The sequence below is a fragment of the Plecotus auritus genome (assembly GCF_963455305.1).
Source record: "Plecotus auritus genome assembly, chromosome: 2".
NCBI classification, from domain to species: Eukaryota; Metazoa; Chordata; class Mammalia; order Chiroptera; family Vespertilionidae; genus Plecotus; species Plecotus auritus.
This window is the reverse complement of record NC_137771.1, coordinates 148,860,838-148,882,472: the sequence shown is the minus strand read 5'-3', so window position 1 is coordinate 148,882,472 and position 21,635 is coordinate 148,860,838. Positions and strand designations below refer to the sequence as shown.

General features: G+C 40.4%; 1 protein-coding gene across 5 annotated transcripts in view; it reads right to left on the bottom strand.

The window, feature by feature from the left end:
• Positions 1–9,237: 9,237 nt before the first annotated feature.
• The window catches only part of NXPE3 (neurexophilin and PC-esterase domain family member 3), a 66,619-nt gene continuing 54,221 nt past the window's right edge, over positions 9,238–21,635 (bottom strand). For all 5 annotated transcript variants that reach the window (XM_080654595.1, XM_080654597.1, XM_080654596.1 and 2 more), the window contains 2 exons: positions 13,087–13,293; positions 9,238–10,888 (listed from right to left, as the gene is read on the bottom strand). In XM_080654595.1, the coding sequence (XP_080510721.1) occupies positions 10,338–10,888; positions 13,087–13,293 (758 nt within the window). In that variant the 3' untranslated portion in view covers positions 9,238–10,337. The remainder of the gene's footprint in view (positions 10,889–13,086; positions 13,294–21,635) is intronic.

Here is a 21,635-nt window from a genome sequence, read left to right as displayed (position 1 = left end):
CTCTCTCTCTCTCTCTCTCTCTCTCTCTCTCTCTCCCCTTCTTTCCCTGGCCCTTCAACTCTCTCTAAAAAAAAATCAATGGAGCCCTAGCTGGTTTGGCTCAGTGGATAGAGCATCAGCCTGGGGACTGAAGGGTCCCGAGTTTGATTCCGGTCAAGGGCGCATGCCCAGGTTACAGGCTCGATCCCCAGTAGGGGGCATGCAGGAGGTAACTGATCAATGATTCTCTCTCATCGTTAATGTTTCTATCTCTCCCTATCCCTTCCTCTCTGAAGTCAATAAAAATATATATTTTTAAAAATCAATGGAAAAAAATATCCTAGAGTGAGGATTAACAAAAACTTTTTGCAATACACCAGTTGAAAATCACTACCTTACATGGTCAAATGACATGCAGATTTCATAGAAAAACTATATAATTTTTCTTACTAACTAGAACTTAAGGAGCCTTATAATTTTGCAACTCAGAAGGTGGATCTTAGGTCAACAACATCAACATCACGTGGGAATCTGCTAACAGTGCAGAATTACAAGCACCACCCCAGACCTACTGAAACATCTGTAGTTCAACAAGATCTGCAGGTAATTCAGATGCACATTTAAGTTTGAGAAGCACAGCCTTAAAAAAACAAGTATCTAAGTTGTTCCTTAATTCTTCAGAGAATTTTATTTTTTAATCATCCAAGTAGATTTATTGCTCCACTAATGGGCCTACGGAAAAGGCAAACTAGAAAAGAATCGTGTAAAATAAAACCTTTTTTAAAAACACCAGATATAAAACACACAAATTTCTATGGGGGGTGGGGTGGGAGGGACTACCTCTGAAAGAAGTTAATTCATATAATTAACTCACTCTGCAATAGCAGGGATGATAGAGCAGTGAATGGTTTGCCAAGTGCTCATAGCTCCTCTCTTCAGAAGCAGCAACAGGGGCCCTTCACAGAGGCGAGACTAGGAATGCTCTTCCAAGCCCTAGCCTTCCAGCACAGAAGGAAATGTTCTGAGAGGAAGCAAGGTGAACAAGCAGTAGGGTTCCCCTTTATTTATAATCCCAGCTATTATGTCCAAAACTGGCTTAATAAGAGGCTGCTTCTCCCCAAACATTAGCCCAACCACTCCCATCAATTCCACTATATAGCCTCTCTTTTTGGGGAATGAAAATCTTCCTGCCGTCTTCTTAAAATATAAAGGGTTATGTGGGTATCATATAAAACTTCATCGATTACATCTGAACAGGGAGTAGGTGGTAACCAGCTGTGAGCTAGGGAAAGGGAGAGACCCTAGGGCAAGCGTGTCAAACTCACAGCCGCATGCCTAGGGAGTTTAGAGCCCTGGATAAAGGCTGACCTCTCCTCATTGCATCTCTGCTAACATCCCAGTGGCCTGGTGGCGAGAGCACTGGCTGTGAAGACAAGCCCTCTCATTCAAATTCAAGCTCTGCCACTTACTATCTGGGGGACCTTGAACCAACTGACCAATCCTTCTAAGCCTCCAATTCCTCACCTATACTAGTAAAATAAGGCTAATTATGTCTACTTTAGATGCTATTACGAGGGCTAAATGAGATCTTGCTGGTCAACTCCCAAAATAAGTGTTTAATAAATGTAAATTCCCCATCCACTAACTTCCCCAAGGAGCATAAAATATTTTCTTCCACTAAGTCTGGAAGGAAACTGTTTTACCTCACAGATGGTCCCAAATTAAAGGAACAGGAAGTGCTTTCATCAGAAACCACACACGCTAGCTTTAATGGCACCTTCACAAAAACTGTAGGGGTCATGAGGCTCTCTGAGTCCTTTCAAGATTACATAACCCTGAAACTGTCAGTCAGCAGAGAGCTGAATTTCCCTCTAAGATGTATTTTTCATGTGTCCTCTCATGGAAAGTAGTGGAAATTCAAATTGGTTTAAAATATACTAAATCACCAAAAAAAAAAAAATCTTAGTTCACAAGAAATCACAGTAAAATGCATAGAAGTGATTGAGAAGCTCTAAGAATCATAGAAATTTTAGTAACCATCCCACTGCCCATTTTGACATAACTATATCAGCCAAGGCCCAGGTAACATCTGGAAATATCCACCTTACCCCTGAGAGTTCAGCATTAGGCCAAGAAAGCGAAAAGGTGACGTTCTGCCTCCTGATCTTCCTGTTAACCTGGGGGAGCTGGGGTGGGGGGGTCAAAGACAGATAGATCAGTATCAGCTCTGAGCCAAAAGGAACTGGTTTTCTCAGGAGCAATTCACTGTGGATCTCAGAACAATTCTAAAATCTTTCCCCTTGGTAGCTCTCCGTGGCTCTTTAACCTCTGAGAGGGTTTCTTTTGTGTTCTGAGAACAGGATGGATTTCAGGACAAAGTAGAACGAGAGAGGTTTGCCTCCATGTCCTCAGAAAAAGTCTGTATCTGGTCAACTAAATTATGCTGCCCATGGTCATCACTTCCACCAGATGTTTAACATAATGTGTGCCGTGCTCTGATTTCTTACGCTAACTCACCCCAGACGGACTCTTCTATTGGCCCAGGGCTCCTCGCCTGAACCCTGCCCACCTGTGTCTTTAGTCTATGTTATAATGGAGAGAGATGGTGGATCGTTCACTGTACTCTGAAGCCACATAAAAGATGTCAGTGTTATCAGCATATTTAGATGACCTGTGTGGCTAGTCCCCTACCTACTCTATCAGGGATTATTGAGGGCAGTGAATAAACTTTGGAAAATGTTCTCTCCTTTTATTATCTAAAAACGAACCATCTAAGAGAAGAAGAAAAAAAAATTCCACCTGACCTGATAATGTATTTCTTCAGATGCCAGATTTAAATTGGGGGAATATATATTACCAAGAGCTTAAAATTTACATAATAAATGCCATCATCTTTGGGGCACCCCCACCCCACAACAGCCAGTTCCTTAATCCATCCCACCTAAAAATGTGCTTTTATGTGCATAAAATCCCTTAACATACTTTATACAGATTTTTATAAATCTGGGGGCCCCACCAAGTCATTAAATTTCAGATCTTCCTCATTCTCAATGAGGTCTTGGAATATTTGTCTTTAATTTTACAGAAGTAATATAATAACTAATGAAAACATGATATAAAACATTTCCATCTAGCCCAGCCAGTATGGCTCAGTGGTTGAGCACCGATCTTGAACCAGGAGGTCACAGTTCGATTCCCATTTGTGGGCTCGATCCCCAGTATGGGGTGTGCAGGAGGCAGCCAATCAATGACTTTGTCTCATCATTGATGTTTCTATCTCTCTCTCCCTCTCCCTTCCTCTCTGAATAAAAATATTTTAAAAATAAAACATTTCCACCTACTCAGGTATATTTTCCCAGAAAGAAATAACGTTATGCCTACCCTTGGTGAGAAAGTATATCTCTAAACCCACACTCAAACTTGGGAGACTCCTGCCTTGGGGTATCACTGTTCCTTCTCACTGACTAGATAAATTGTTACATTAGATTTATGCTACTTTCATCACTCTCCCCTCCATCTCCTCCAACAGCATCTCAGTCCTTCCTGAGCCTTCAAGGCAAACAGAAATGATTCATAACCATTAGCAAATTATAAACACATCCCAGATTTTCTCTCCCCAAAAAAACTGCCCCCCAATATTTTTCCCCAAAACAAAGATGATTATCCAAATATCAGAAAGTGATTCCAAAGGAAAGACTGAATATGGGAAAAGGAAAAAAAACAAAAAGGCTTAGCGTTTAAGATTCTTTTCATACTAAATATCAAATAATAAAAATATACCTTTGAAGAGTCAAGCCATACAAATACGTAAAGGCAAATCAATTGTTTCCAGCTGTAATCAGCGATAATAACCCAAGTACGTGAGAGCATGAGAAAGACGACCAGTTAGTTTCCTTTTGAGGTTACATGATAAGCAGCAGCAGTTAGCAGCCTTTTTCTCTAAGAATTGGGCGTCCGACCTCATGGCAAGAGGCCAGTCCCTCTCCCGGTCCCCTTTATAGGGCTCTAGAGCGGGGTAGGGGTCGTGTGGGAGGTGGGGGGCGGGGGTGGAGGCGGGGAAGCTCAGGAACCGTTCTCTAAAACACAGAATTCGGTCAAACCCTCCTCTGAAAGGAGCTGCGTGGGCACAGAGGAGGGGCGAGGGGGCGGGGAGGGGGCAGCGAGGGCTCGGTGGATTTTTTTCTGCACGCTGGAAATTCCCATGCCGAAAAGGCACCGGCTCGCGTCCCGGACATTCCCCTCGACGGCACGCTCCAAGACCTGGACTGGAACCACGCAAAGGAATCAGAAACAAATCTATCCAAACATTTTTCTTAGGGGCGCCTTTTAAAAATATCTCAATGAATTCACTGTCAGGCATCAGCGTTGCCTCATTAGATTCACCTTCTTTTATTCCTAGTTTCTGTATGGCCTCTGAATGTGTGTGTGTGTGTGTTGCGGGGAGGGGGGGGCGGTAACTTTCTACAACACAACTTTTTAAATATGGCAATCAAAAAGTATGGCTATCGTGTGCCTTCACTGACTAATATATTAAAGGACAAGGAATCTGCGACAAGTAAAGCGGTGGCCCTGTAACATGAAGATCACGTTATTGGGGGGGAGGGGAGCAGCAGAGTGGGTGAATTTAAAAAGAATGAACCACAGCACAATACTGAAAGGATTTCTTCTATGACATTTGGTTTCACTGTGGCTTCTTTCCTCCTGGGACACTTTCTACTGTAATCTCGGTGCAGCTTTCTCCCCAGCTCCCGACCGCCACCCCCACCCTCAACCCCACCCCCACCCCCAAGTGGCACAATACAGCTTTATAATTAAACAGGAAATACCTGGTCCTTCTTAAAAGAAGCCTAACTTTCTCTCATTTAAGGCAGAATACCTAAAAGCAAAATATAATACACTTAAGCTCACACTTTTTTAAAGTTAAAATGTAAGTGGACTTTGAAGAAAAGGTTAGACTGAAGTTGGTTGTGCTTCTACCTTCTGTATCCTATAAAGTTCTGTCCTCAAAACCATCTTTTCTTCCACCACCTGCCCCACTGCCCCAGGATTCCTAGGTGCCCCTTGCACGCAGGGACTGTGGTCTCATTTCCAAAGAGAAAAGGAGCACCTTGGAGGTCTTATGTATTGCACACTGAGGGTCAGGCATTCTAAGTGCACTGAGAGGGTACCGAGAAGGTGCTGCAGACATAAACACTTGGAGAATAATGCTTAACACGAGAATAAATGTAGTTAAAGTGGCATGAGTGACTAATGTTAAAAAGCTGAATCTACCAAGACCCACAGAGATAATGTTGAGCACCTGTGTTTTTTATTAGGGGAGAGAGAGGAGCTTGTTGTTGTTGTTTGCTTTGGATGTTTATTTCCCTGTACCTCTCTCAGTAATAGCTATTTCCTTCAATAGGGCCCAGAAACAGACTAATCTCTGGCATATAACATATGAATACGTAAAGGCTCACTATATGTACTCTTGTCGAGAACCCAAATGTATCAATCTGAATTTTAACACAGTACCTGAAGCCAGGAACTGTCAGTCAATTGGTTTTTAATAAGATGATGGTTGTTTAGAAAGGTAAAATGGGTCATACTGGAACACCAAAGGTCTTTTTCTATATTTGCTAAAGAAAGGTCACTCTTAATAGGATGACATCTTTAAAATATAATTTGCATAGGAGGGTCTTATGGATTTTCCCTTTCACAAGTAGCACCAAATCAATCATTGGAATTCTAGAATATGAGGAGATCCACTAAATGATAGTCATGCTGTCTGGTTCCAAAATAAAAATCCGTATTTTAACTCAATTAAATTGTAATAAACCACTGTTTTAATATTTTATTAGAAGCCTCAATGTCCAATCATAATGGCCAACTTGTATAAATAATAACACCATTAGCTGAACTTTTGGTAAGATTTTATAATTAAGTTATGAAGATTATTTAACATAGAAAAATATTTGTATGTTAAAAAAAACAAAAATTACATATGCTGTGATTACTGCTATGTGGTTAAAAAAAAAAAAACAAACAACTGTAAGAAAATATACCTGGGGGGGCGCAATGGGGGGATAAGGACACATATTTAATACCTTAATCAATAAAGAAAAAAAATTTCACCCTCCCAAAAAAAGAAAATATACCAAAATGGTAATGGTCATTGCGTTCAGATCATAGAATTATGGGTTCTATCTGTAGATTTTCTTCTAGATTTTAAAAATTATGATGAAAACAGTCATGGGATGTAAAGTACAGCATAGGGAATATAGCCAGTAATAGTATAACAACTATATGTGGTGTCAGATGGGTACTAGACTTATTGAAATGACCACTTTGTGAATTATATAAATGTCTAATCACTATGTTGTATACCTGAAACTAATATAATATGTCAACTGTAATTGAAAAACAAAAAATTATTTTTAAAAAAGATGTTTCCCTTTATAATGGAAAATATGTATTTAAAACCAACTATATTATTTGGCTGGCATGTTAATATTCACAACTATGTGGTACTGGCCTAAAAAAGCTTTTCAGAAGAAATGAAAATATATGTAATTGTTCTGAAAAAGATTTAGATAATATTTCAAATTCTACACTTACACATTTTTTTAAACTTCCACACCAGAGACTAGAAAGACAAATTAGAAGAGGGACTGAGAATACTTCAAGAAACTGTGTCATCAAATCTTTAGGACCTTATGTCACTAAATAAAAAATAACAGAAACTGGACAAGATCACAATAAATCATTTGCACAACAAGTAGCATCACTCCAAAACCTTAGAGAGACTGTGTCCTCTCTCTCCTTGAAATTCTCCTAGGAAGATGATGACTTAACCATCTCTAGCAATCCTTGAGAAAATGCTCAAAACTTCTTTCATGAAAAAGAAAACTTCTCTTTACCAAAGTCCAACAAGTTGTAGTTGAAAAGGGTTATGGACTCTCACATGCCTTAGTTCAAATCCCAAACTCCAGTTCCTCATCTCTAAAATGAAGTTAATACCACCCACACTATTAGATCATGATCAGAATTGTTATGGGTAAAGCCCCTTAAATAACAGACAAGGAACATTATTTCCTTGTTCTATCTTCCCTCTTCCCTTAGTCAGTGTTTCTCAAAGTGTAGCATACCACCACTGCATTGGAATAACTGGACACTTGTCACCAAGGTCGATTCCATAATTCCCAGGAGACATAGCCTCTAATTCTACATTTTTATCAAGTATTCCATGTGATCCTTAGACATTCTAAAACTTAAATACCGTTAAAATTAAGCTATCCTATACCGTGGCTCTACGCAGCAAGGTCTGGGGTCCTGCCGGCGCGGCGGATCTGGGTCTGGAACGATTTCGCGTGCTGGGCCTCTAGTTTTAATATATTTAACTACTTGGTCCTCTTCAAACTCAGAAAATAATTTTAAAAGTCTTTTCCCATAGATATGTATTTTATGAACTTGAAGGTGGCCCTCACGGCTAGGAAAGGAAGATCTTAGACTTTCTGTTTTAAGTGTTAAAAAATTAATTTGACCCAATCTTCTAAGAGTGCTTTTTTCCATGCTTTATGCACCTTTCTTCAGCTCTAAAGCCTCTGCAGTTTCTTCCCATGTCCATTTAGGATAATTAGAAATGAACTATAATCTGTTGTGGCTCAGAAAGAAAAGAGTACTTACTAAATGGCCCCAAATTAACTTAAACTCATTTAAATGTAGTCAAGTAACATTTACTTGAAGATAGCCAGTAAAAATAGCAGCTTTTGACTTCCGAGCATAAGAGAATTATATGTATCTTGTGCCCAAATCAAGAAAAACCTGTCATAGGATTCAATATCTAACCTTAACTTCTAATTAGATTTTAATTTCTAATTTTGGTATCCAATTGAAAATGATATAGCAGGCAGTTAAGACAGGCATGAGCAGAGCTGGTCAGGTATAGAAGGTTACCAGGGCAGAAAGCCCGGGTACCTAGCAACGGGCAAAACTAGGACTAGTATTACAGGGTGGGATTTTGTCCCCAGAGTTACCTTTCCTACCCTGGCATATGGCTGGTCATGGGGTGTAGACCCCCTGACCTTTCATATTTCTGGTCATGTGGTTCAGACCCTCCCCAATCTCTCCTTCCCTGGCACGTAGCTAGTCATGTGGTAGACACCTTAGAGGAACAAGGCAGGGCCAGAGAATAGCCTCATAGGCCTCCCATACAAACCCTTGCACGACTACTTCCTTAAGCATTAGGCCCTCAGGACAATGAGGTTCTGACCTGCATCAAATAATCTTAGGAACAAAGCCTTGGGTTTGTTGACCACAGAGACAGAGAGTTTCTGTCAAACTAGATATAACATGTAGGCCTCAGTTGAGTTTCAGCTCCAGGCCCAGAAAAGCAGCAAAGCCAGGCAGGGGTGACGCCATGGCTGACATCAGGACCAGCTGCAATGACTAATGACCCCTGCACTGCTGCCAACCATACTTGAAAGGACACATCTGGAAAGCTGATATATATTTTATTGAGATCCTCCCTTGAAACCTCCAGATAAAAACCCTTAAGACAAAGGATTCAAATCCTATCTAATAAAGAGAGAATATGCTAATTGACCCTCATGCCGTCGCAAAATGGCGGCGCCCACAGCCAATAAGGAGGGAATATGCTAATTGACTACCCCGCCCTCAAAGATGGTGGCGCCCACAGCCAATAAGGAGGGGATATGCTAATTGACTGCCACACCCTTAAAGATGGCAGCAGCACCCACAGCCACAAGATGTTGGTGCCCAGTCCCCTCAGCCCCGCCTCTGGAGTCCTCCAGTCCCCTCAGCCCCCCAGCCACCCAGGGCCGGCCTGAGGCACAGGCATGCCTCGGATGGTGGCTGCCCAGCCGTCCAGGGCCACCCGAGGCTCAAGTAACCAGGGCCGCCGAGGCTTGCGCTGCCGGCAGTGGCAGCAGCAGAGGTGTGATGGGGCGTCACCTTCCTCTGATCGCCGGGTTGTCTCCTGCCCCTGAGGACTGTGAGAGGGGGCAGGCAGGTGGGCTGAGGGACACCCCTCCAGTGCATGAATTTTCATGCACCGGGCCTCTAGTGATATTATAAATACCCAAATGTGCCGTGGCAGAAGAAAGGTTCCCTCTCCTTTCCTCTCCCCCCACTCTACAGCATGCCTGTGCCTTTCCCTACCCCCTTCTTTCCCCAGGTGGGCTCTCTTGGGAGCACACCTGAGACTTTCCCTCTCTCCTTCCCCCAGGCATATTTTATTTACCTTTTTTTTTTCTCCTAAATTCCAAGGGCCCTTCTTTTCTTTTGTCTCTGTAACTTGTTTACTGAGTCCACATAGTCCAGCTGGCTCACTTCTTCTATGATTCACTTATTCAACCCCTGTTACTTTCTAAATGAATTTTTGTTGTATTTGAGTTCCTTGGGTCTGACTTCTTTCCTTAGCCAAACTCAAGGACCAAAGTCTAACATCTGGTACAAAAATAACAACAACAACAAAAAATCCACTTGAAATAGATGGGAATACTTTTCACAACTTTATAATAAACAATAGCACTCTATACATAAAAGTCAATTCTTAAAACCCTCAAATTTCAGAACATAAAAATTCGTTTGTTTACAGACTTCACCTTTCCAGTTCCAAAAGCAGTTATTTTAGAATAAGTATTCATAATGTAAAGTTTAGCTGAATTAAATAAGTAACAATCACCTCATGCAAATATCAACTGAACACAAAGATTTTATGCATACTGTTTTCATAGCTCCCCTTCGATGCTTTTCTAAATAAAAGCAGGACATTGTAAATATTTCACTAAAAATTCTGAGCAAGGACACTGGTCATTTCAAGTAATTCAGAAAAAGTAGATTATCAAGAGAAACTCTGAGACACGGGAGTCCTCAGTGTGTTACAGGAGCCACTGATTATAAGCCTGGTTAGTTCGCCCCGCTGAAGATGGACCAACTGTGCTGTTCGTGCTGATGTGCTCAATCTCTTTTGCCAGATAAGCTACAAATACTCCACTGTCCCTTCCATTTAGATCAGAACATTTTTGATACTTTTTAGCACAGTAATCTCCTCTCCCAGGAGAACCTAGTTAAAACACACTTATTTGCATCTTTGGTTAAAAGGGCAATACAGTGTGTGGATGCTATTAATGGTTCTCTGTAACTAAGTCAAGACTGGAAAATATCCTATACATAGATATAATGTAACCTGTGTTTTCTAAGCTCTTCATAAGTCATTATATAAAGTCCAGCTCTTAATTTTTTTTTTTTTTACACATCAATGATGGCCATATCTCCACAGGGATATCCATAAACTTTCTATAATGCAGGTGATGGAAAAGGTCACTGAAAGTAATTCCTCCAGTCCTCTTCATGGCAGGCTAGGTCTCCAAGGGGCACACAAAGGACAAGAACATGTCTAGTTGGTTCTTCACAATAACTTCATCCGGATGTAGCTTATGGGGTAGATAATGGGCTAGGGTCATCTCCCAGGCATCAACGAGATATACTCCAATCCCTGAGAACATCTTCCGAAGGATGGTGTCCAGCTGAAAGTTGTACCAGTCACTGCTGAAAAGGCTCGTCTCAGGCCCCAGCTCTTGGACGTTGGCTGTCCGGATAACTACCACGGTCTTAGGGCTTCGATCCAAGAGCTGGACCACTGCTCGACGGATGTTCCTGAGCCGCCGGATATACACTTCCAAGGGGAAGGTGCTGAAATGAGACCACACAGCTATGGCCACCACGGTGTTCTTCCCTCCCACAATACCATTCAGCTCATTGGCCACATAATGGAGCTCACTACTGAAGACAGTGGTGAAGCGGATGGGTGGACCGTGGCAGCGGTACTTGAGCAGGATGTTGTGCTTTTGGTCCACCGCAAGGAAGGGACCCACGTTCTTGGGACTACCCAAGTTAAACTCCACTAAATCTGAAATGAGGAAAACTCAAATTCATAAAAATGTTCAAACCAAGCATATATATTTTTTTATTATTCTTTACTTGGTGGCTTCAGAACAGTTTTTAAAGTAAAAGTACAACAAAAAGGTACAATGCAAATGTAAAGGGAATGCCTAGTTCACTGCACTTTGGCCCTCTTTACCTCAATGGACCTTGATTCTAACATAGTTATTACCATTTAAATCACTCCATAAATAGGATATTACAAATAACATCAGTGATAGATTCTACGCCTATGTCTATAACTCAAAAGCAAAATAATCAGTTTACCTCTATTAGGTCAAGAAATCTACCTCTGCACTGATTGTTGAATATCTAAAAATCAACTTAACATTTACACATTATTGTTCTAACAGATAAATATTTCTTCCAGAGTAAGGGCTATAACTTCTGATTTTTAAAGAACACATAATAGTAATCAAATACCTTTTTTTGTTATTGTGTAACCAAATACCTCTTATGCTATCGGCCAAAGAAAGAAGGTATTCCACCCTACAGATGGACAATCATGTTAATATCTTAGAGAATTTCTATCTCTGTTATAAGATTAACAAAGACTACAACACAAATTAGAATTCCCTTCTCTTCCTCCCCTGGATATAAGTTGTGTTTCAAAGTCCAGCTCCTCTGAGACCTTCTGAAGAGCCCAGGTATCACTGATTCCTTGTTACTCCTAAAAAACTATACAACTAATCACTTAATATGCCCATGAAGAAAGAAGGCTGTCTCATATTCCTAAATATTCTTATAAGTGCCTTATAGAAACTTCTGGCAACCCAATTCAATCAACATTTCCTAAGTACCTATTCAGTGAGCCACTACAGGGCTAGAAGCCAGCAATGCTCAGAAGAATTCATAGGCCTTGCCCTCAAGGAGTTTCCAATCAATCTGAAGAAGTAACATCAAACTAAAATCCTATATAATAAAAGCCTAATATGCTAAGTGTCCAGTCGACCAGTCAGCTGTTCAACCAATCAAAGTGTAATATGCTAATGATATGCTAAGGCCACTCAACCTCTCGCTATGAAGTGCACTGATCACCAGGGGGCAGACAGTTGACCGGTCAACCAGTCGCTATGACATGCACTGACCACCAGGGGGCAGATGCTCCAACCGGTAGGTTAGCTTGCTGCTGGGGTCCAGCTGATTGGGACTGAGCGAGATGGGCTGGACACACCCTGGAGCCCTCCTGTGGTCCCTCCCTGGCTGGCCAACCTCCAGTGTCCCTCCCCGGCCCTGATCGTGTACCAGTGGGGTCCCTTGGCCTGGCCTGTGCCCTCTTGCAATCCAGGACCCCTCGGGGGAAGTCGGAGAACTGGTTTTGGCCCAATTCTGCAGGCCAGGTCAAGGGACCCCACTGGTGCATGAATTTGTGCACCGGTTCTCTAGTTGTACTATATTACTCTTGAGAGTTAAAGTAAAGGCTTCATTCTCCCCACCCTGCAGTCCCAGGCTCCTCTTCTAGATTTTTCTACCTAATTCACTACTATTTAATATTTAACCCCATTTAAATTGAATAAAAACTCAATCTACCATTCTTTCTTTAGATTAAGATCAAGCACCATTACAGAGCTTTATCAGGTGAAAATCTCTGCAAAGGGTATGGTAAAAAATGATCAAGACAATGTATTCACTGCTGCGAAAGGAAATACCAAACTACATCATTAGAATTAAGAATCAAGCAACATATGGAAGTCCCTGCCCGGCCAACATCAAACCATCACGCCATACAAATTACTTCCTTTCTTTAGATTTTTAACTTATGCTTTATCGACTAGAACTCAGATATGTCTGTTTCAATAAAAAAAACACAAGCAAAACAAAAACTGGAATTATCTTTTCACCCTTGGGGTCACATCTACTTCCTCCTTTCCTTCTAAAAATTAAATCTGAAGCCCCTTTGAGAAGCAACTGTCTTGTCCAGGGTCACACAGCTAATCAGTGGTATAAACTTCAACAAGATCCCAGTACTTCCATCAATACATCACAACCCCAATATTGATAAAAAACAATCACACAGCTTTCCAGGGTTAGGATATCTCTTTAGTCTGACAAGAAATAACTTTTTTTTTTATTTGATGTCTTTCTTCAGGTACCCAAGTGAGTCTGCATGAAAGCTGATTTCATGCATGTCTAAAAGAGTTATGAAACAGAAAGCAAAGTACCAACCTGGAACAAATGTAGTTAGATATTCAAACCACTGCCTGATTGTTGAGTCACCAAATAAATACACCACTTTTCTTTGTAAGCATTCAGTAATGTTGTCAGGGTCATTAAACAGGCGTATCTTAAAGTTTCTAGGCTTCCACTGATCTTTGTAATAATGCCCCGAAGGAAAAGTTCCTGAGTTTTGAGATAGTTCTAGGTTGTTAGATTCTGAAAAGAAAAATAAGAAAATAAGATAGATATTCTGAGATTCTCTTCCAATAAACCATAATGTTCTAGCAACACAATTATGCCCCAATATTTGTTAGCCTGATACCATATGGGTAACATTTCCTGCCATCACATCTCAAAGAAATCCCAGACTTCCCCTTATTACAAATTGTTCTCCTTTGTACAGAAATAGGAAGATCTGAAATGGGTGTGAGGGTGTTGGTATACAGAAGGGGAAAGGGGATTTCTCTTTTTTTGAGCATACTCTCTGATTATGCATGTTTTTATCAAAGCCAAAAATAAAGGCAGGCAAAAAACAAGGAAATGTGTAGATACAAGCATTGTCCAGCATATCCCAGGATAGGAGAAGAGCTTCTCATCCAAATGCCTGTGAGGCAAGTAACAATTTAAATTCACATTCTATGTATGCACAGTAATAGGCCACTGTTTCTCAGTCTATTTATTCAAAGGAAAGTTTTTAACCCATGGGTCCTACAATCAAATAGTAATTCAGGGAACCACCGGAGAACCACGCCAATGACATACAGTCTTAATAATTATTTCCCACCATACAAAAGGTTCAGGAGGTCTTTATGCACAATGAACAATATTAAAAGTACACCAGCAGTGAGTATTTATGGTTGTAACCCAGCTACACATAATAACGCAGTGCCAAGACACCTTTCAGAGAAAGAGTCAACATCCTTCTGCCCTAACATCTCCTTTGGAAAATGCCACTGTGGAAATAACAAGCTTTCCTTGCTTTAAAACAGACAGGAACTATTAATACTGCTTACAAGTTTACTTTGCACCAGACACTGTTGTAGGCAACTAAATGTATTATCTCACAAGATGCTCATGGTAAGCAACCTTTCAGAACAGTTAAGCAACATGACCTAGGCCCCAGAGCAGGCAAGTAGCAAAGCCAGGAACAGATGATCCAAGCAGGTGAGCCCCAAAGCCCCATGTTCTTAACCACTGTGCTACATCACCTCTCAAAATTAAATGTCTGTAGCCCTGGCTGGGTAGCTCAGCTGTTTGGAATGCCATCCTAAAAGGTTGCGGGTTCAATTCCCGGTCAGGGCACATATCTAGTTTGAAGGTTCCATCCTCAGTCACGGTATGTACATGAGGCAACTGGTCAATGTTGATCAATGTTTCCTCTCTCTCTCTCTCTCTCTCTCTCTCTCTCTCTCTCTCTCTCTCTTTCTCTCTCTCTCTCTCTCTCCCCCTCTCTCTCTAAAATCAATGAAACATATTTTCCGGTGAGGATTAAAAAAAAGTAGATGTTTGTAGATGTCTGCCATTTTCTTTTTGGCCTTTTCCTGAAGGTGTTCACATATTCATTTCTAACACTTATTCAAATCCACAATCTTTTTTTTTTTAATATATTTTATTGATTTTTTACAGAGAGGAAGGAAGAGGGATAGAGAGTCAGAAACACCATGAGAGAGAAACATCAATCAGCTGCCTCCTGCACACCCCTCACTGGGGATGTGCCCGCAACCGGAATCGAACCTGGGACCCTTCAGTCCGCAGACTGATGCTCTATCCACTGAGCCAAACCAGTCATGGCTAAATCCACAATCTTCAAAAAATCACCAATCATTTTATATCACTTCCTTACATTGATCATAATCTAATAATTCTATAGTCTCACCTATTAAACCACAATTCAAAATCCAAATGCTTATACAACTCAAAAATTTTAGTCCCCTACTTATGACTATTTTCACCTACTTTGATTTCTTATTATTCATATTACTAAAAATTATTTTGGTTTTATTCACTTCAAGAAAGATGCCCTGTTTGACAGATAGTGCATATTTAATCTTTTTTCTAAGGCATCTGCTAATTTTTTTGAGAGAGGAAAGGTGAGAGACACAGATAGAGAGAGAAACATAGATGTGAGAAAGAAACATTGATTGGTTGCCTCCTGCACACCCTCCAACCAGGGAAAGAACCACAAACTGGGTATGTGCCCTGCCCAAGACTCAAACCTGCCATCTTTTGGTATATAGGACAATAACCCAACCAACTGAGCCACACTGACCAGGGCAATTTAAATTTTTTAATCCTCACCCGAGGACACATTACCATTAATTTTAGAGAAAGAGAAACATCAATGTGAGAAACATCCATCAGTTGCCTCCCATAGGTATCCTAATAGGGAATCAAACCCACAACCTTTTGGTGTACGGGAGGATGCTCCAACCAACTGAACCACACCTTCTAGGGCTGCATCTGCTAATTTTTTGCAGGTTCAGGGCCTAAGTAAAAAGTAAATAGGTTTTTTAAAAGTTTTATTTGGCAAATGTCATTATCAAAAACAAGTAACAATGAAAGAATATATTCTACCTCCCATTTATTTGTTATCAAAATTGAGGGGATCAAAACTGCCAATATGCAGGAGAGGTCTGTGAGTCATGTGCTGTGGAAGTTAATGTATCAGAATTGAGTTCTCATTCAGTATGATCCATATCAACACAGACAGTGGTAGAAGGGAGAGTAACTAGATACGGCTTAGACCGGGCTCCATCCGGATGGTTCTGCTCACACAGGAAATCTATAATTTCCTGACCCATTTGTTACCCTAAGATTCTTCAAACTGTGGGACTTTGAATGAATGATAAAGCATAGCAATTGCCAGACCTTGGTAGATACATAGATATTTATTAAATAAATGAGAGGATAGATGAATGAATGAGGAGAATGAAGGGATAAAGATGAATCGAGTTGATGGCTAAAGAAGAAGCCCTCTTCATTGAAATATATATTTGGCTTATTCAAAAACAATTTCTCAGCATGTACCAAGTGTGGCTTTTCCATGTTACACCTTACTCAAAGCACACCTTATCAGCAGGTCAAGGCTACACAGGCCAGAGAGGACCAGAGCAGACACCTGGGGCCCATGAAAACATTTATGAGGATGGAAATTAAAAGTGATTTTGGCCCAGCCGGTGAACAAAGACGGCAGTGGTTCGATTCCCAGTCAGGGCACATGCCCAGGTTTCAGGCTCAATTCCCAGTAGGGGGGCATGCAGGAGACGGCCGATTGATGTCTCTCTCTCATCGATGTTTCTATCTCCCTAACCCTCTCTCTTCCTCTAAAATCAATAAAAACATTTTTTTTTTATAAAGTGATTTTGAAGGTATATTTTTTACCAAGGTTAACTCAGTAGACTCGGCTGTTCTGTGTCAAATACATGTTATAAAGAAAAGTGCATATCACACAGAAAACAATTACCATTTCTATTCAAATGTTATTATATTTACTACCAGAGTTAAGACAAGCAAAGCAAATCAGTTACTGAACCTGACCTTAATTCTTTAAACTTGCAGCTCTAGATAACAGAATGTATTTTTAAGTGAAATGTATGTACCTACATTGCCCTCTTATGGTCAGCTGGGACAAAAACATTTCCTGACAGGATTTTAATAAGCAGTCAAAAGTTATTTGCAGCCGAAACCGGTTTGGCTCAGTGGATAGAGCGACGGCCTGCGGACTGAAGGGTCCCGGGTTCGATTCCGGTTCGATTCCGGTCAAGGGCACGTACCTTGGTTGCGGGCATATCCCCAGTAGGGGGTGTGCAGGAGGCAGCTGATCGATGTTTCTCTCTCATCGATGTTTCTAGCTCTCTATCCCTCTCCCTTCCTCTCTGTAAAATATCAATAAAAATATATTAAAAAAAAAAGAAGTTATTTACAAAGTCAGCATTTCTTAGAAATCAAAATGCATTTTCACTTAAGATAACTGAGATATGAAAGCCTATTAAATCAATAATATAATCCCTGGTGTACTATACATGTGGGATAAAAATAATTTGAAAGATAAAACTGAGTTTACACAGAGGTGGTTGTAAAGGCAGATATAAAGATCTTTATGCAAAACAGAAGGGATGGTTATGATTATTCACACGTAAGGTCCCTGCTTCTCTAAATGCCTTGGCTTCTCTCTAAAGACCACGGCTTAAATTTTCTTCAAAGGATGTCATCCCATGTCATTCATTAGCCATAATGAGGGCCATGTGGGCCACAAATGGGACAAAATGTGAGATAGAAAAGCAGAGAGATAAATTTCCCTAAGTTATCTAGAACGAGCCAGAGAGAGACACAGTGCTAATTAAAGATGGGGTATATTTATGTGTACATACAACCCTTAATTTTCTGGCCTGGAATTATCTATAGAAGAAAGAACAGTAAAGGCATGCCACAGGGGAGTGCATGGTTCATAACAGGAAAGAAAGCCAAGACAGAGAAGAAACAGAGTCAAATACCTGGTAACTCCTTGACCAGGGAACACAATGAGCACGGGAATGCTTGGGTGCCATCTCAGGGAGGTAAGGAATGAGGACTGTGTGTCAAGCTGTTTAGGTACAAACAGTCAAGTGCAGGGGATATGAGAAGGTCCTAGCTACATAGTAGTTATAACAGTTTGAATCTGAATTTACCCTTGAATCCCCCTATAAAACCCTGGGATTTGTGGGGGTTTTTTCTTTATATTTTAGTCCCCTAAAAGCTAATAAGCGTTTTATGGAGGAAAGCTAAAAATACTGTATAGGAAGAAATACCTGCAAATACAGAGTATGTTGAAAGGGACCTCAGAGAATAGTTAGTCCAAATATATTTTAAAGGTGAAAAAAGCAAAGGACGTAAGGCAGAGACCACATAGAGACTGGAAGGAAAGTCAGAAGCATGAAAGGGCTGGCCAGGCTCCCACAGACAATAGCTGAAGAGAGGGATATCTCACCTGTGGAAGATTCCAATGAGAACTCTGGGGTCTAAACCCCAAGCTTGGCCCCACAGCCCAGAGCACCAGAACTGAGAAAGGTGCCCACACAACATCTGGCTGTGAAAAGCAGCAGTGTTGCTATCTGCCAGGGAGAGGCTGCTGAAAATGCAGGCACCCTCATCAAGGGCCAATGCACAAAATTTCGTGTACAGCCACTCACCCTGAGCTCAGACAGAGAGAGGGTAAAGTGGACTAGAGCTGTGTGAGCAGAAGCAAGGGTTGGGGACTCTGGGGTTGGAGCTCAGAAGGCAGACACTCCAGTTTCCTGTGCTTAGGCATTCCCTCATACTGCAGACTCTTCCATCCAATAGGGTGGGGAGTGGGCCTAAGCCATCAGTCAGACATCCCCCAAGGGCTCCCAGACTGTGCCAGGCTGATGGACCTCCTCCTCCCCTAACCCCCATCGAGTGCACGAATGTCGTGCACCGGGCCTCTAGTATAATACTAAAGGGAACGATCTAATAAGAGAATATAACCCTGGTAAACACATATACATCCAATATAGGAGCACCTAAAATATAAAAGAACTTTTAGAGGACTTTAAGGGAGAGATTGACAGCAATACAGTCCTAGTGGGGAAATTTAACACCCCACTTACTTCAATGGAGAGATCTTACAGACAAAATTTAACGAGGAAACAGTGATTCTAAATGACACACTGGATCAGATGGATGTAATTGACATCTATAGAACATTTCACCCCAAAGATGCAAAATATACATTATTCTCAAGTGCATATAGGTCATTCTCAAAGACAGACCACGTTAGGACACCAAGTTCAAGAAGAATGAAATCATATCAAACATCTTCTCAAATCCCAAGGGAATGAAATTAGAAATCAACTACAGTAAAAAACACTCAAAAACATTAAAACACATGGAGGGTAAATAGCATGTTATTAAACAATAAATAAGTTACCAATGAGATAAAGAAAGAAATAAAAAACTTCCTGGAAACAAATGAAAATGAACACACAACACAAAATCTCTGGGACACAGCAAAGGCAGTCCCTAAGAGGGAAGTTAATAGCACTACAGGCTTATCTTAAAAAACAAGAAATATTAATAATAAACTATTTAACCCTACAACTTAAAGAATTATAAGGAGAACACCAAGAAAAGCCCAGAGTAAGTAGGAGGAAGAAAATAATAAAGATTCGAGCAGAAGTAAATGGCATGGAGGCTGAAAACACAATACAAAATACAACGAAACCAAGAACTGGTTCTTTGAAAAGATAAACAAGATTGATGAACCCTTAGCCAGACTCATCAAGAAACAAAGAAAGAGGACTCAAATAAATAAAATCAGAAATGAAAGTGGTGAAGTAACCACTGATACCACAGAAATACAAAGGATTATAATACTATGAACAACTATATGCCAACGAGCTGGACAATGTGGATGAAATGGACAAATTCCTAGAAAATTACAATCTCCCAAAACTGCATCAGGAAGAATCAGAAAACCAGAATAGGCCAATAACAACTGGTGAAATTAAAGCAGTAATTAAAAAAAAACTCCCAGCAAACAAAAGCCCTGGTTCATGGATTGGTAAAATTAAAACGTCCATACTACCCAAAACAATCTATAAATTCAATGAAATCCCTATTAAACTACCAATGGCATATTTTAAGAACTACAATAAACACTCCAAAATGTATATAGAACCAAAAAAGACCCCGAATAGCTGCAGCGATCTTGAGAAAGAAGAACAAAGTTGGAGGGGTCTCAATACCAGATATCAAGTTATACTACAAAGCCACTGCAATCAAAATAGCCTGGTACTGGCACAAGGACAGGCATATAGGTTAATGCAGTGGTTGGCAAACTCATTAGTCAACAGAGCCAAATATCAACAGTACAACAATTGAAATTTCTTTTGAGAGCCAAATTTTTTAAACTAAACTTCTTCTAACGCCACTTCTTCAAAATAGACTCGCCCAGGCCATGGTATTTTGTGGAAGAGCCACACTCAAGGGGCCAAAGAGCCGCATGTGGCTCGCGAGCCACGGTTTGCTGACCACTGGGTTAATGGAACAGAACAGAGAACCCAGAAATTGACCAAAGACATTATGCTCAATTAATATTTGACAAAGGAGGCAAGAACATACAATGAAGTCAAGACAGTCTCTTCAATAAATGGTGTTGAAAAAATTGGACAGATACATGCAAAAAAATGAAACTAGACCACCAACTTACACCCAAGAATAAAAATGGATAAAAGACTTAAATGTAAGTCATGAAAACATTAAAACCCTAGAAGAAACCATAGGCAGCAAAATCTCAGACATCTCTTGTAGCAATATGGTTGGGGATACATCTCCTAAGGCAGTGGTCGGCAAACCGTGGCTCGTGAGCCACATGCGACTCTTTGGCCCCTTGAGTGCGGCTCTTCCACAAAATACCATGGCCTGGGGGAGTCTAGTTAGAAGAAGTTTAAGTTTAAAAAATTTGGCTCTCAAAAGAAATTTCAATTGTTGTACTGTTGATATTTGGCTCTGTTGACTAATGAGTTTGCCGACCACTGTCCTAGGGCAAAGGAAACTAAGGCGGAAATAAACAAATGGGATTACATGAAAATAAAAAGCTTCTGCACTGCAAAAGAAACCATCAACATAATGAAAAGGGAGCCCCACTGTAGGGGAGAACATATCTGGCAAGATACATCTGATAAAGGGTTAATATCCAAATATAAAAGGAACTAATATGGGCATGGATCACTGGGAGTCACTTCAGAATTTGGCCTAGCCAGGTTACAAAGATATATACAAATGCAAAAACTATATGATGTGTGCTCTATATTTCAATAGATAAAGAAAAACAGTAAAGAGCTATAAAGATGTTAACATTTATTCTGCTAACATTAGATCTAGTCCTATCCTAAACTGTCAATAAACTGCTCAAAACTATGAGTTCCAGTTTAGTTGTTGGTGAAGTTAGAAGACATCAAGATTCCTAAGCCATGAGCCTATGATAGTCTGGGGGCCTCAGGTGGTGTTTATAAAAATTCAACAGTAATTGGGACACTGGGAAAGCCTGTCAGAAACCAGACGCTTGCCCTTGATAAGGTAGTCTAGTCTAATTAAAAGGTGTGTTGCTTTGCTTTTGACTGGAGTTATACCCATTCATGAGGCTAGCACTGGCATCTCAAATAATCCACCAAACTCTAAATATGCACCTTAGAATAATTTTACCTTGTAGGAAAATCATTTAACTAATACATAAATAACAAAATTTCATAGGGGAAAAGAACCTCTCCAAAATATAGGGTTCATAAGTGAAATAATAAAAGGATAAAGACTATGAACTCTTCTAAGGCCAAGACAAAAAAAAATAATAATAATACAAGATGGGCCTGAAATAACTTGTTGTGCCAGGAAGGAAGTCATCAATAAACAAGAAAATGATAAGAGCATGTCAAAAGGACACAGAAGCCAAACCGAAAAAGTTCCCGATTGCCAAAATATTTTGAACAAAAAGATATTGAACTGAATTATAACCCAAAGAGTGAAATAAATAATCATGAGTTTATATTGACAAATAAATGGGA